The 15,590-nt window shown below is 38.9% G+C and overlaps 1 protein-coding gene across 3 annotated transcripts in view; it reads left to right on the forward strand.

Annotated features, from left to right (window-relative positions):
* Nucleotides 1–15,590, forward strand: part of snx6 (sorting nexin 6) — a 50,837-nt gene that overhangs the window by 16,057 nt on the left and 19,190 nt on the right. For 2 of the 3 annotated variants that reach the window (XM_043697874.1, XM_043697873.1), the window contains exons 6-9: nt 61–184; nt 6,095–6,190; nt 9,412–9,517; nt 10,104–10,179. In XM_043697874.1, the coding sequence (XP_043553809.1) occupies nt 61–184; nt 6,095–6,190; nt 9,412–9,517; nt 10,104–10,179 (402 nt within the window). The remainder of the gene's footprint in view (nt 1–60; nt 185–6,094; nt 6,191–9,411; nt 9,518–10,103; nt 10,180–15,590) is intronic. The other variant, XM_043697875.1, reaches the window with a different exon arrangement.

Raw genomic sequence — 15,590 nt, forward strand, 5'->3', positions numbered from 1 at the left:
GCAACCTGCACATTGTCTTGCAGTTCTTAATGGTGACTTTAAACGATTTTCTTGTTACAGAGAATACTTGGCTATATTTAAGAAAACTGTTGCCATGCATGAGGTCTTTTTGTGTCGTGTTGCTGCACATCCAGTTCTTCGAAATGACTTAAACTTCCATATCTTCTTGGAATATAATCAAGATGTCAGTTGAGTTTATTTTTATAAGGTCTTTCTAAATGTAATATGTACATTGATGAGATTAGTTTTATTTACAAACTATCAAATTAGCAGTTAATGGAAAAATGCCTTCTACTTCGTCTGTATTTTGACAGTGCTCATATATACTGTGTGCTCAATTGCTTTCTTTATTCTCTGCATTTTAAGTATTTGGTTTGCTTGGAATGCACCTTCAGTGCACGTTGTTCAGTAATGGAAACAAATGAGGCATTTATCAGTGTTTTAAAAGGTTTGAGCTTTAGTACAATTTACACTGCATGAATGTTGTTTAGTTTGGATTAGATTAGACAGTATGGAATCAGGCCCTTTGGCGCAACAAGTCCACACTGACACTCCGAAGTGTAACCCACCCAGACCTATTCCCCTACCCTTTATTTGCACCTCACACTATAAGCAATTTAGCATGGCCAATTCTCACCTGACCTGCACATCATGGATTTTGAGAGGAAACTGGAGCACCTGGAGGAAACCAATGCAGACACTGGGAGAATGTGCAAACTCCACACAGACAGTCGCCCGAGGCAGAAATTGAACCCGGGTGCTGTGAGGCAGCAGTGCTAACCATTGAGCCATGTCACCCCAAATATTGAAATATATCGAAAGTTTATGTTTTATTTTGTTGGCTATTTTGGGCAAATAGTTTTGGTGTCAGAACTTGATATGAATAAGGACTTCTTTTTAATGGGCAGCAATCTCTAGCGATCTGAATCTGATCCCCAAGTATAAACATTTCACAGGACTTGACAGCTTTACCTAAGTTCAGAATGGATAACTTTCTTCTTGAGCTAAATTACCTCTCTTTATTAAAGAATTGTGCTGTTGAATTAATAATCTTTTGTTAAAATTGAACAAATATAGTTGCAAAACCTCTTGTTCTGATCACAATCAAGCTTAGCGTTGCAGACTGAGCTATTTATAAATTTTCAAATGTAGTCTATTCCTGTTAATTTACTGAAAATATTAGTTTGTAGAATTATGGTTGTAAGTTTGTTCGCTGAGCTGGTAGGTTTGTTCTCAGACATTTTGTCACCATGCTAGGTAACACCATCATTGAGCCTCTGATGAAACGCTGATGTTCTGTCCTGCTTTCTATTTGTGTCTTGGACTGTTGTGGTAGGTGATATCATTTGTGGTTCTTTTTCTCAGAGGTAAATGGGATCCAAATCGATGTGTTTGCTGATGGAGTTCTGGTCTGAATGTCAGGCCTCCAGGAATTCCCCAGGCTAAATTTCTGCTTAGCCTGTCCTAGAATGGATGTATTGTTCTAGTCGAAGTGGTGTCCTTCTTCGTCTGTGTGTAAGGATACTGTGAGAGTTGGTTATGTCTTTTGGTGGCTAGTTGGTGCTCGTGTATCCTGGTGGCTAGTTTCCTGCCCCTCTGTCTGATTTAGTGTTTGTTGCAGTCATTGTAGAGTATTTTGGAAATGGCATTTGTTTTGCTGTTGGTTGATCCTTTAGGTTCATCAGTAGCTGTTTCAGTGTGTTGGTAGGTTTATGAGCTACCATGATGTCAAGGTGTCAAAGTAGTCTGATAGTCATCTGAGATGTCTTTGTATGGTAGTGTGGCTACAGTCTCTGGCTGTGTTGTGTCTTATTGTTTGGGTTTGTTGTTTAAGAATCGGCGGACTGTGTTTATCAGGTATTCGTTCTTGAATATGCTGTGTAGGTATTATTCTTCTGCTGCTAGTAGTTCCTGGGTGCTGCAGTGTTTAGTGGTCCGTTTAAATGCTGTCCTGATGCAGCTCTGTTTGTGGGTGTTGAGATGATTGCGCCTGTAGTTGTGTATCTGGTCTGTGTGTGTTGCTTTCCTGTAGACACTGGTCTGTAGTTCTCTTGAGCTACAAATCTCAAAAATCGCAAACTCCTGTAGGCGCAATATGCTCAATCTAGCCCAAAGATGGGAAACCAACACCATCTGACTGAGCACCACCCACCAACAACTGTACTTCCCACATGAATGTCTCAGAAAGCAGGTATTACCAAAATGTGTCAAGTACAAACTACCCCTCAACACCCCACAAGCCAAAAGAATAGCAGAACAGAATGATTGTAGAATGTTGCGAGAAATGATTAATAATGCCTAGAACCAACTCGACAAATACAAATGGGTAATTTCACACCAGAAAACTTTGTACACCAATGCAACTGACAGGAATGGAAAAGCGCATTAGAACGAGCCATCAGCATCAAATAACAACAAACCAAGACAAAGAGAAAAACTATCCCCACAAGAAAAAGTGGACAAGCTTGCGCAAAAGAACAACACAGGCAATTCAGAAGCTTGGATTAAGAACCCGTCAGACTGACCACAAAAAGTTTGGAAAAAGCTGTCTTAGTAAGAGCAATGAACTACAACTACAGAGACACCGACAAAAGGACTTCCAAGCAGCATTAGACTCAACCCTAAAAGACAAAGGACGTACATAAGAAACCCAGAAGACCATCAGACAGACAGTAGCATCAATGCTAAGCAGGAAGAAAGAAGGGAGCACCCTCAATACACAGAAAAGGAAAGCCCTAGAAGGACTCAGAGATATTGTAATCCTACTTGCAGACAAAGGGCGCATGACTGTCATCTAAAACACAACACAGTTCATTGCAAAGGTGCTCTCAGATACTGACATCCACCAATGGGTGGCGATGGAGTCCACTCCACAGCTAGAAAGCCTTATCACAGTATTCACTGAAGAAACTTCACAAATTAGATTAAATTAATGATAGACTTTCAAAGAAAGAAACCTGATGGATCCGACACATCCCACTTCTACAGAATGCTGAAGGTGCACAAACCTGGAGCCCCCCTCAGACCCATAGTCTTACTTCCCAGCACACCGATATACAGACAACAAAGGAACTTCACCGTAAACTGAAATATTTAGAAGACTCATGCCACTCCATCCACTCCACCTAGGAATTCCTGAACATCACCAAAGACACCAAGATAGAAGAGGATGAAGTCATGGTCTCCTTCAACATAACAGCCCTATTCATATCAATTAACGTCAGCCTTGCCAAAGAAACACTGACCGCACTACTCGATGAACCAAGGAGACGAACACCAGATAGCATCAACTCCATCACCAAGGACAGAATCCTCAAGCTAGTAGGTCTATCTCATTACCCACTTCACCTTCAATGACAAGACAGATAAACAAATCAACGGAACACCCATGGGATCACCAATATCAGGATTCTTACCAGAAGCAGTGATACAGAGATTCAAACAAACAGCTCTCCCCACGATCCAACCCAAGTTTTGGGTCCACCATGTGGATGACACCTTTGTCATCACGAAATGGAACAAATAAGAGGAATCCTACAATGTCATTAACAACAACCTTACTGGCGTATATTTCACCAAAGAGGAAGAGAACAACAACAGACCCCTCCCCCCCACTTCCTAAATGTCACAGTGGAATGAATAGGCAATGGAGAATGTAGACCAGCGTCTACAGGAAAGCAACGCACACAGACCAGATACTCAACTACAGGAGCAATCGTCTCAACATCCACTAATGGAGCTGCATCAGGATATTATTTAAATGAACCACAATACACTGCAATACAACCAGGAACTACAAGCAGCAGAAGAGAAATACCCACGCAGCGTAGTTAAGAACAATGGGTACCCAATATACACAGTCTGCCGATTATAAAGCAACAAACCCAAACAAGAAATCACAACATGCCCAGAGACTGTAGTCACACTATCAGACTACTTTGACACCTTGACATCATGGTAGGTCATAAACCTACCAACACACTGAAACAGCTACTGATGAACCTAAAGGACCAACCATCAGCAAAACAAACGTCATTTCCAAAGTACACTTCAAGGACTGCAACAAACACTACGTCGGACAGACAGGCAGGAATCTAGCCACCAGGATACACAAACACCAGCCAGCCAACAAAAGACATGATCAGCTATCACTAGTATCATTGCACATAGACGAAGAATGACACCACTTTGTCTGGGACAACACATCCTTCCTCGGACAGGCTAAGCAGGAATTTAGCCTGGGAAATTCCTGGCCTGTCATTCAAACTGGAACTCCATCAATAAACACATCGATTTGGTCCCCACTTACTAACCTCTAAGAAGAAGAACTGGAAATGATATCACCCACCTTAACAGGCCAAGACACACAAATAGAAAGTGGAACAGAACATCATTGCTTCACTGGAGGCTCACTGATGATATCTAGGATGGTGACAAAACATCTGAGAACAAACCTACCATTTCAGCAGTAAACTTACAACCTGAACCTCAACCTGAGCTACAAATCTTGTCAAATTGTAGAATTATGTCTGATAAAACTAAAGTCGCAAGATTTCTCATTTTCTACTCCAGACACAATGGTTATTATATATTCAGGGTAATGTTAAAAGAGATGTGAGCTTCTTAACTACATCGCACAAAGCTGGCCGAACATTGAAATGGTCAGAAACTGAGGGTCTGATGGTGGGTTTGCTCAACTTTTAGGGAAGAAAACCCCTTGGGGATATGTTTCCCTCTCCACCCAGTCAGCTTTTTAGAGAGGCCATTCCCTCCGTGATTTCCTTGTCAGATCCATGCCCCCCCAACCCATACCCCACTCCTGGCACCTTTCCCTGCCTCTGCAAGAAGTGCAAAACCTGTGCCCACACCTTCCCCCTCACCTCTGTCCAAGACCCCAAAGGATCCTTCCACTTCCGACAGAAATTTACCTATACTTCCATAACTGTCATCTACTGTATCCGTTGCACCCAATATGGCCTCCTCTGCATCGGAGAGATAGGACGCCAACTTGCGGATCATTTCATAGAACATTTGTGGGACATCCAACCAAATCCTCCACCCTGTGACTGAACACTTTAACTCCCCTCCCACTCCTCTAAGGATACGCAAGCCCTGGGCCACCTCTGTCGCCAAACTCTAACCACTCGAAGCCTGAAAGAAGAATGCCTCACCTTCCGCCTTGGAACCCTGCAACCACACACGGTTAATGTGGATTTCACCAGTTTCCTCATTTCCCCTCCCCCTACCTTATCCCAGTCCCAAGCCTCCAACTCTGAACTGCCCTCTTGACCTGTCCATTGTCTTTTCCATCTATCTGCTCTATCCTCCTCTCTGATCTATCACCTTCTCTCCCAGCTTCATCCACCTATTGCATTCTCAGCCCCCTGGCCCACAAGCCTCCATCCCTGATGAAGGGCTTATGCCTGAAACATTGATTATCCTGCTCCTTGGATGCTGCCTGACCTGCTGTGCTTTTCCAGCACCTCTTGACTCAGCTTTTAGGGACTTGAGATAACCTGTTATAAAATTTATTGTTTCTTTTGCAACATGTCCAATTTCTGCTTGCTGATATCCAGTATAGTGGAGAGGATATAGAACTCATCATGAACAAATTAAATAATCCTCTGATAGCTGTAGCATTGTGTTTTGATCATTCACTATAATTTACTGTCATTATTTAAAAATGTAATTTGGAAAAAATAATATGTATTTTCACCCTTATGGTTTTTTGTAATTCTCTTGGCTATAGAGAATAGTTGAGCTGCTTTCATTTCTAATTCATTTATGGTAAATCAATGACAAATTGATCAAAATGACATGAAATTAATACCTGTGCTGATATTAATATGTTGTGCTGGATTGCACTCTTATTTTCAATTATACTGGGGCTGCAAGATATTGGGAACAAGGAGAGCAAAACTTGACCCCCTGTCAATCCTTATTTTGTAAACTGCCCTTTGTATGGTTTCAGTTGGGAAAATAATAGATTGTAAATGTTTGTTTAAAACCAAGATGTTAATTTGTATTATTTTTTGGGAAAATGCTTCAGTACATATTGTACCAACTAAGGTAATGTTTTTCTTTTGCATGTAAGCTGAGTATTCGTGGGAAAAATAAAAAGGAGAAATTGGAAGATTTCTTTAAGAACATGGTAAAGACAGCTGATGAAGTTCTTGTTGGAGGTGTTAAGGTGTGTTAATTTTCTTTATTTAAAGACCAAGAAAATTGATAAAACTGTTATAAAAAGATTAATCTGTATTATTGTCATGCTGTGTTGTAGTGAGTATGTACTGTTGTTGTACATGTGATACCATATATCAGTGCTTTGCAGACTTGTTTCCCACTGTGACACTGTGTAGCTGCTTGAAAGTTTGTGCAACTCCAAATTGAGCGTGGAGGGTGGGTGGGTGGGGGCGGGCAAGGTAAATTGAGAGTAGTAGAATCAAGGAACAGAATTGGTGGCATTGATCAAGTCTTGGAGATCAGTTCTTTAAGATATGCCCTCTAAGGCACAGGAAGTAAATAAAATCTGTCTGTACATTTCATGGGGCTATGAACCTTTTCAGCTGTTCTGCTCCACAGCCACCATTTTGCGTTGGTGGGCCTTGAAACTGGATTGTAACCTGCGGTTTGGGAACTCTTTCCATTTATTACATCTAATATTTGCTTAACCTACATAATGAGCGTAGAAACCCACCCAAAGCAAAATGTATCAGAATTCCCATTTATCTAACTGTTTCTTGATTAATGTTTCTTTAATGCGTGTGAGAGGAATTTCTAGAAAGCACAGCAGAGATGAGGAGTAAAGCACTTCTGAAATAAAACTAGAATCAGACAAGAAAGCAGGAAATTTTCTTAAATAAGTAATACATATAGGAGAGGGAGTAAGTTGGCTGTAACTAAACCACCACCTTGATGTCCTAATTGTTATCACCAGCATCCTGAGAGAAAAAATGAGAGCAAAATCCATGTAAATCTATTCAGAGTCACAAAATCAGTTAGTTTTTGTTTTAAGTACCATATACCAATATAGAATTAGGGTGCTAAACTTATTGAGTTTACCAAGCTGTAGGTTGCTTGGAAAAGGGAGTGTAAATTTCATGTATTTTGTTTGCATCATTTCCAGTAAATGCCGTGGTGGATTTTCAAAATATATTTTCCTAATTGAGTTGTTAATGTGGTTTAAGAAAATTCTAATGTGGTCAATTTTAAAATATATGGAAACATCTGCTTTACTCAGTTGCGAGTCTCCTGGCAGGATGCCAACATGGATGTTTGCAAAATTATCCAAAAAAAATGTTTGTTGGATAGCTACTAACCTAATTTTTTTTAAAAATTAGCTGCATTACTGATCCTTTACAAATACATGTTTTTTGGGGGAATTTTAACTATCTGAGCATAAACAGAATTACAGTTTGTGAATTAATATTTTTAATTTTAAACATTGAACACATATGTGTACAGGAGAGCCTCGATTATCCGAACAAGATGGACGGGGAGTATTGTCACAAAGCTGGACCTTTTTTCTCAAAGCTGTTCCTTTTCTCAAGAATACTGTGTCCTTGATTTTTTTCTTGAAGGGTCGTAAAGCAGTCCAGCTCTGGATCAGCTGGGTTGGTACAAAGATGAAAAGGATATTGGGAGGCCCTTTTTGTTTATACGTAAGCAAGTGAGACTTTAGGCCACAGCTTTCATATATTAGAAGTAACCTGTATAATGAAAGGGGGAGTGGTCAGTCCTGAAAGCTGAAGTCTTGTTTGAGTCAGTTCAGCAGTGGGCTGTGTGGAAACAGGCTGCTAGACACTCCCTCCTTCTGCCCTTCTAACTTTGACCTGTAAGCCTCTGTTTCATTTTTACTGTTTTTAAGGAGTTTGTTTATTGGGACTGTTGTGCATATTCGGGACAGCATAATTAAGTCTAGGTTGGATAGACTGAGTTCTGAGGGTATTCTTTATTCTATTCTTTGTGTTTCATTCCGTAATTTTGTGAATAAATTTTTGTCTTGTTTTAAAACCTGGTAGTCAACCTAGCTAACGTACTCTGGGTAATTTTCACTGTACACTTACCAAAACAAATTGCAAAGTTACGGCCTGAGCTGCCTGCTTAAGAATGTTTTGAGTGGTCTGGCCTAGTTCATAACAGTATTTTGTTCAGATAATTGTTCGGATAATCGCTCTGATCGTAAACAAGTGGTAATTTATGAGTGCCAGTTATCCGAACATTTCTCGATTATCCGGCAATGCATGCCATAACTGATAACTGAATGCTGAGTTGCCTAATGCCATTTTTAAGGGACCTTGAGATCTTGTTCGGATAATCGAAATGTGGATAATTGATGTTCAGGTAATCGAGGTTGTACTTTATTCACGCTTATCAATATATCCAAGCTTGTTTCTTGCCAGAAGATTGCTTTAGGTCTGTTGTCTCTTTTTTTTAGTGGAAATATTACTCCAGGCCTTTTGAAGATATTTATCTGTGAGGTAGCTGCTGCATATAATGAAGATATACTACAATAGACTAGGAAAAAAAGCAAGAAAGAGAATTTAGCTACATTTTAAGGTTTGACTAAAAGGTCTAAATTATAAATTCAAATTCATATGGAAATTGAATAGATATAAATGTCTGAGTTTACCATATCATCAAATGAAATCATGTAACTAGTTAATTAAACTACATTCTGCATTAGTGTTGTTGCGACATAAACTTGATATTTGCTTAGTAGACTTTTTACGTTTTCTAAATTTTTAACTGCAATTGGAAAGCATTTTCACCTCTACCTCAACATCACCCCGATGTTTTCAAACTCCAAATAATTTCTTCTTCACTATGTTCTGTCCTTGCTAATTTATGTTAACTCTGTATTCCCCAGAATATTCCATTTAAAATTGTAATAACTTTAGCAATCCTTCCACCACCTTGTACCTGGCTTATTTCTTGGTTCCTGTTTCCCATTTCTCTGAATCTAGTAAATCTCTGTATTTTGCTATTATCCCTTTCTCAGTTGGCTCAGAATCCACTACTTAGTCAAAAATTTTGATCACTTTCCAATTATTTTCATTTGACTTTCCAGCTTCTTTGGTGTGAAGGATTTCCAGATTGATTTTACCTATCTACATAATGAGAAAATTGAAACCTATAAATGTCACATCATTATCAATTTTTAACAAAAAACAAATCTGCTGATTATCCACTTGCAGTTGCATAAAGGAAAATTTGTTAGGATACATCTAACCAGAAATGACAATATGGCAACCATTGATTAGCTGACTAAGATTAGCTATTATTTTGATTTAGATCTGAGACCATAGAAGTACTCTAGCAAGTACATAAGAATTGACTTGCTGTTTAAGCAAACCAAGTTTTTGAATTATGCATTAAGTTGTTTTTAAACTAGCTGCAAAATATTTTTAGGATGTTGATGATTTCTTCGAACACGAGAAAACTTTTCTTCTTGAATATAATAACAGAATAAAGGATGCAGCAGTCAAGGCTGACAAATTGACAAAATCACACAAGAGTAAGTCTTTTTTTTGTTCTAAAGCTTTGAATGTGAAGCAAAACTATTGATACATTTAAAATATGTGAACCAAAATTTTTTTGTAGTTTTTTATTTGTTTCTGTGGGGCTAGTACATAAATCAATAGAAAAATGTAGAGACTGAGTATTTTTTGGAAAAATAATTTAGTTTGTCTAGTTACTCAAATAATAATAATTGCAATTTTAAATAGTCATTTATTCAGTTCAGAATGATGGAACACATTAATCCTTTTTTTAAAAAAATGAATAGCTGATCAACCCATAGAAGTAGTTATGATGGTATTGTTGACTAGCACAGAGATACTGAAGCATAAATCAGTATTGTGGTGGGAAGGTTTAGTTGAAAGTGAAAAAGAAAGTTCAAGATTGGGAAAGGAATTGAAAGTCAAAAGGGAAGATAGAAAGAGGAACTAAGACTCGGGTGACTTTGATGTAATAACTGGGGTTGAAGGGAAAGGCTACACACAATACACAAGCAGGCATTTTGAACAGTTACTGAGAAACCATTTCTTCTACTTTTATGTAAAATATCTTACTGTAGTACACTACATGCTTTTGCTTTTCAGATGTGGCAGATGACAATAGTAGAATTAGTTCAACATTGCATACACTAGGAACTCAAGACTCAACAGATCTGTGCAAGTAAGATTTACAATATTTTTTTCTAGATATTTCATTTTACTTTTAGTGTCACTTGAATTATGAAATAGGAGATTTCATGATGGTTTGTTGGTCTTGATGGAATATTAAGTCTTAAATTTGGAAAGTGTTATCTTTGATTTCTGTATTTTGTTCACTTCAGTATTATGCTCACTTCAGTTGAGACCATGATGTGGAGATGCTGGTGTTGGGCTGGGGTGGACAAGGTCAAAAGTCACACGACACCAGGTTATAGTCCAGCAGATTTATTTGAAATCACAAGCTTTTGGAGGACTGCTCCTTCATCACGTGAAGTGAAGAGTGTATCCAGGACAGACTTTATAATCAGAGAGATTAGAAAAACCATACAGTGGTATGAGTGGTTTGTATGATCTTTTCATCTCTCATAATTATAAAGTCCTGTGCCTGGGTGCTCTCTTCTCTTCACCTAACAAAGAGGCAGCGGTCCAAAAGCTCGTGATTTCAGATAAACCTGTTGGACTATAATCTGGTGCTGTGTGGCTTCAGTTGGTGCAACAGTTGAATTATTGGCTTTGCTGTCTCTGTATAGTGGGGAGAAAAATACCAGCCTGTTATTGATGCCCATTGTTGTTTTTGTACTGACTCGTTAGAAACATCATGTGATCAGAATAGAATCTGCTTTGGTTATGATGAAATAGTCAATTGATAAGTCATTGCCACACATGAAGAAAGATCACCTGAGTGAGGTGACGGGGTACTACTGGTGTCTGTGGAGATGGATTTAAGAGAGAACGGGGTAGAAATTAAGATTAGAGTGTTTCTTTATAACTGAAATGAGTAGTGCAATTAAAATTCAGTCAACAGTGTGATTATTTTGTCTAGTCTAGTTTTACAGCAATTCTTATTAAAACAGTGTCTTTATTTTCACCCCATCCATAATGATTTGGAACTGTATGTTTTACTGATAGACTTGCATGATATTGAGGATTAACATGCAATAATTACATAATATGTTCATTGTTGTAGGCAAATTCTCATGCAATACTGAATGAAGGGAGGGGATTGTGCATAATTGAACAAAAAAAACAATGAGAAAACCTGATCAACTGTATCTTATTCCTTTAGAGGTGCAACCTTACGCATTATTCACCAACCTCTAAATCCTATTGCCATAGGAGAGGGGGCAGAAACTGCAGCCAGTTCTAGGATGATCGCTTGTGATTGGAAAGACAACCAAGAAAAGTTGCAACCTATTTGGAAGTGCAGCATTTCCTTGTATGACTGTCAAGTTCTTTTCTATTAATCACTCGAGGCTCAGAATGTGTCAGTAGATTGTCCTGGAGGCTGATGATTGCCATTTATTCTAAATCTGCATTTTGATTTTATGGAGAGAGCCTCTATTCCTACCTTCTGTGTACATTTTAAATAACAATCAGCTAGACAGTTTATTTGCTTTCAAAGCCAGTGTTTATTGCCCATCCCTACTTGCCCTTGTGCTAGCTTCTTGAACTCCTGTAGATGTGTGCTGTAGGTAGATCCCTGGTGCTGTTGGGAAGGGAGTTCCAGCATTTTGACCCAATGACCCAGAAGGAATAGCAATATATTTCTAAGTCAGAGTGGTGAGTGGCTTGGAGGGGAATTACGGCAAATTAATTCCTGTGGTGCAGTGTTTAAGTCAACATTCCAGGTCACTAAAGAAGTTGGCAATTGTAAGTGCATTGATCACCATCTTCTGAAATTCTATACAGGAAGGCATTTTTAACCAGTATGCTGAGGAACCCACTAGAAAGCATGTTATCTTAGATTTGGTTTTGTGTAATGAAATGGAGTTAATAATCTTTTTGTGTGAAGTACTTCAGGAAAAATAGGATAACATGATTGTATTCATCACTGGGATTGAAAATGAAGTAGTCCAATCCAAAACTATGCTTTAATCCTAAATGAAAGAAAAATTGAAAGGTGAGTTGGCTGCGATAGACTGGGTAATCTCACTAAAAACATGATAGTGAGTAGGCAGTGGTTACTATTTAAAGAATGAATGCATGCATTGTCACCATTCTACTTTCTTCTTGGGCAAAGGATTACATCAGGAAAAATGGCCCAATTATGGCGAACAAAACAAATTAAGTATAGATTTACACCCAAAGAGGAGTCAGATAAAATTGCTAGAGAAAGTACCAAACCTGAGAACTAGGAGTGGTTTGGAAATCAGTGAAGGAGGACTAAGAGGTTGATTAGAGAAGAAAAATAGTGAGAGTAAACTTGCAAGTACATAAAAGTAGACTGTAAGAGCCTCTATAAATTTGTAAAAAAAAATTAGTGAACACAAATATAAGCCTCTTGCAGTCTGAAATGGGAAAATTGATAATGGAGAACAAGGAAGTGGCAGAGCAGTTGAACAACTGGTTTAGATCTGACTTCACAGAAAAAGACAAAAAAATCCTAGAAGGGCTCGGGAAGCAAATATCTTTTGGAAAAGAGGAATGGAAAGAGACTAGTATTAATTTTTTAAAAAGTGGTAGAGAAAGAAATGGGACTGAAAGCTGACAAGTCCCCAGGGTCTGATAATTAACATCCCAGGTCACTTAAACAAATTGGCAATCAAAATCACAAATACATTAATTGCCATGTTTTGAAATTCTATACATCGGAGGATGAGAAATATAAACCACTATTTAAAGATGAGAGAGGGAGAAAAATGAGGGGGGATAAACACTAAGTCTAACATCAGAAGGCCATTAGAGTGCCACAGGGATCAGTAACTCCACAGGGAGGAGGTCAATTAGCTCAGTTGGCTAGGTGTCTAGTTTGCAAAGCAGAGTGATGCCTAATTGTGTGGGGTTCAACTCCTACACTGGGTGAGATTAGTACGAATAACTCAAATTTTATGGGCGGCACAGTGGTTAGCACTGTTGCCTCACAGCGCCAGAGACCCGGGTTCATTTCCCGCCTCAGGCGACTGACTGTGTGGAGTTTGCACATTCTCCCCGTGTCTGCGTGGATTTCCTCCGGGTGCTCCGGTTTCCTCCCACAGTCCAAAAATGTGCAGGTAAGGTGAATTGGTCATGCTAAATTGCCCGTAGTGTTAGGTAAAGGGTAAATGTAGGAGTATGGGTGGGTTGCGCTTCGGCGGGTCGGTGTGGACTTGTTGGGCCGAAGGGCCTGTTTCCACACTGTAATGTAATCTAAAAATTTAATCTAACTGGGCCCACAATTATTTATAATATATATTAATGATTTGGATGATGGATGTAAAGGTACTATCACCAAGTTTGCGAATGACATGGAGTTTACAGAGGCTAATTAACAGATTAAGTGAGTGGGCAAAAACTTGGCAGATGGAATATAATGTGGAAAAATGAGGTTATGGTCGAAAGAATAGAAGGGCTGATTATTGTTTAAATGGGGGAAGACTGCAGAAAGCTGCAAAACCAAGGGGTTAGAGGGTTCTTATGCATTAATGGGGGTGGGGGGGGAAGCTAGCATCTAACTTCAGGTTTTAGGGAGGCAAATGAAGTGTTGATCTTTATTCTAAAAGGAATGGAGTATAAGAATAGGGATGTTTTGCTAAAATTACAAGGCGCCAGTCAGACCACTTGGTCTCAAAAGATTCACGCGGTGAGAAAGACTGTTTTCGAGAGGTTGAGTAGGTTGGGGTCATACACGTTGGAATTTAGAAGAATGAAAGGAAACCTGGTCTGTTTTGATAAGATTCATAGGAGCTTGTCAGGCTGGATACAGAGAGCTTATTCCCCTGTGTGCGTGTCTCGGACTATAGGGCATAATCTCACAGTAAAAGATCATCTATTTAAGATAGATGAAAATATTTTTCTGCTGTAGTAAATCTGTGGAATTCTTTACCACAGATTGCTGTTGAGGTTAGGTTATTCAGTATGTTCAAAGCTGAGAATGATAGATTTCTAATCAATAAAGGGAATTATAAGGCTTTATAAGACTCTTCAGGGGGTGGGGTGGGTGTGTGGTCAGACTACGTTTAGACTATTGTGAGCAATTTTGGGCCCCATACCTTAGGAAGGATGTATTGGCTCTGGGGTAGGTCCAGAGGAGGTTCATGAAGATGATCCCAGGATTAAAAGGCTTAACATATGAGGAATGTTTGAGGACTCTTGGACTATACTCGATGGAGCTTAGAAAGATGAGGGGGTATTTGATTGAAATTCCAGAATACTGAACCGTCTGGACAGAATGGACGTTGGGAAGATGTGTCCATTGGCAGGAGAGATGAGGACCCAAGGGGCATAGCCTTGGATTGAAGAAGGGAATACCTTTTAGAACGGAGATAAGGAGAAACTTCTTTAGCCAGAGAGTGGTGAATCTGTGGAATTCATTGCCACAGAAGGTTGTGGAGGCCAGGTCATTGGGTATATTTAAAACAGAGATAGATAAGTTCTTGATTGCCAAGGGCATCAAAGATTACAAGGAGAAAGCAGGAAAATGAGGTTGAAATGCTGGAGCAGGCTTGATGGGCGAATGGCCTAATTTCTGCTCCTATGTCTTATGGTCTGATGGAATTCAGGTTTATGGGGATATGGCTGGAAATTGGAGTTGAGGATTATAAGATCAACTATGTTCTTATTGAATGGTGGGATAAACCTGATGAGCAAACTGATTTACTTCTGTTCCTACATTTTATGATCTTGTGTTGTAAGGTATTCTGGATTCTATTGTAAACTATGTGATAACAGTCACTTAGAAAACACCAATAGCATTACACAAAAGCAGCATGGATTTATGAAAGTCAATTACATTTGACAAAACTACTGGAGTTTCTTGACAACTGAATTAGTTGAATAGATGAGGAAAATATGTGGATGTGGTGTATTTGGATTTTCAGAGAAGTTTTGATAAAATCCCACAATAAAAACAAAGCATGTCATATTGGTTGTAATATACTGGCATGCATTGTGAATTGGTAATCAGGCAAGAAACAAAGTCAGAATAAAGGGATCTTTTGCAGAGTGGAAGCTAGTGGTAATCAAATGTATTATTTTCAAGCTTATTGACAATGCAAAAGTGGAATTGAGTGTGGTAAGGAGGATGTAAAGAGCATTCAAGGCAATTTAGACAGGCTGAATGAATACACATCAAAATGGCAGATGCAATATAATGTAGTTAAGTGTGAAGTTGTCCACTTCAGTATGAAAACTATAATGGCAGAATATTACATAATTGGCGATAACTTCTGAAATGTTGATGTAGAATGAGATCTTTGTATCATCCTCCACTGGTCACTGAAATTAAACATGCAAGTACAGTAATCGATTAAGTCAAATGCTAATTTAGCCTTCATTGCAATAGGGTTTGAGTACAGGAACAAGGAAGCTTTACTTCAGCTGTACAGGGTGAGACCACACTTGGAGTTTGTGCACAGTTTTGGTCTCCTTACCTAAGAAAATACACACTTGCTATAG

The sequence above is a fragment of the Chiloscyllium plagiosum genome, chromosome 10 (genome assembly GCF_004010195.1).
Source record: "Chiloscyllium plagiosum isolate BGI_BamShark_2017 chromosome 10, ASM401019v2, whole genome shotgun sequence".
Classification (NCBI taxonomy): Eukaryota; Metazoa; Chordata; class Chondrichthyes; order Orectolobiformes; family Hemiscylliidae; genus Chiloscyllium; species Chiloscyllium plagiosum.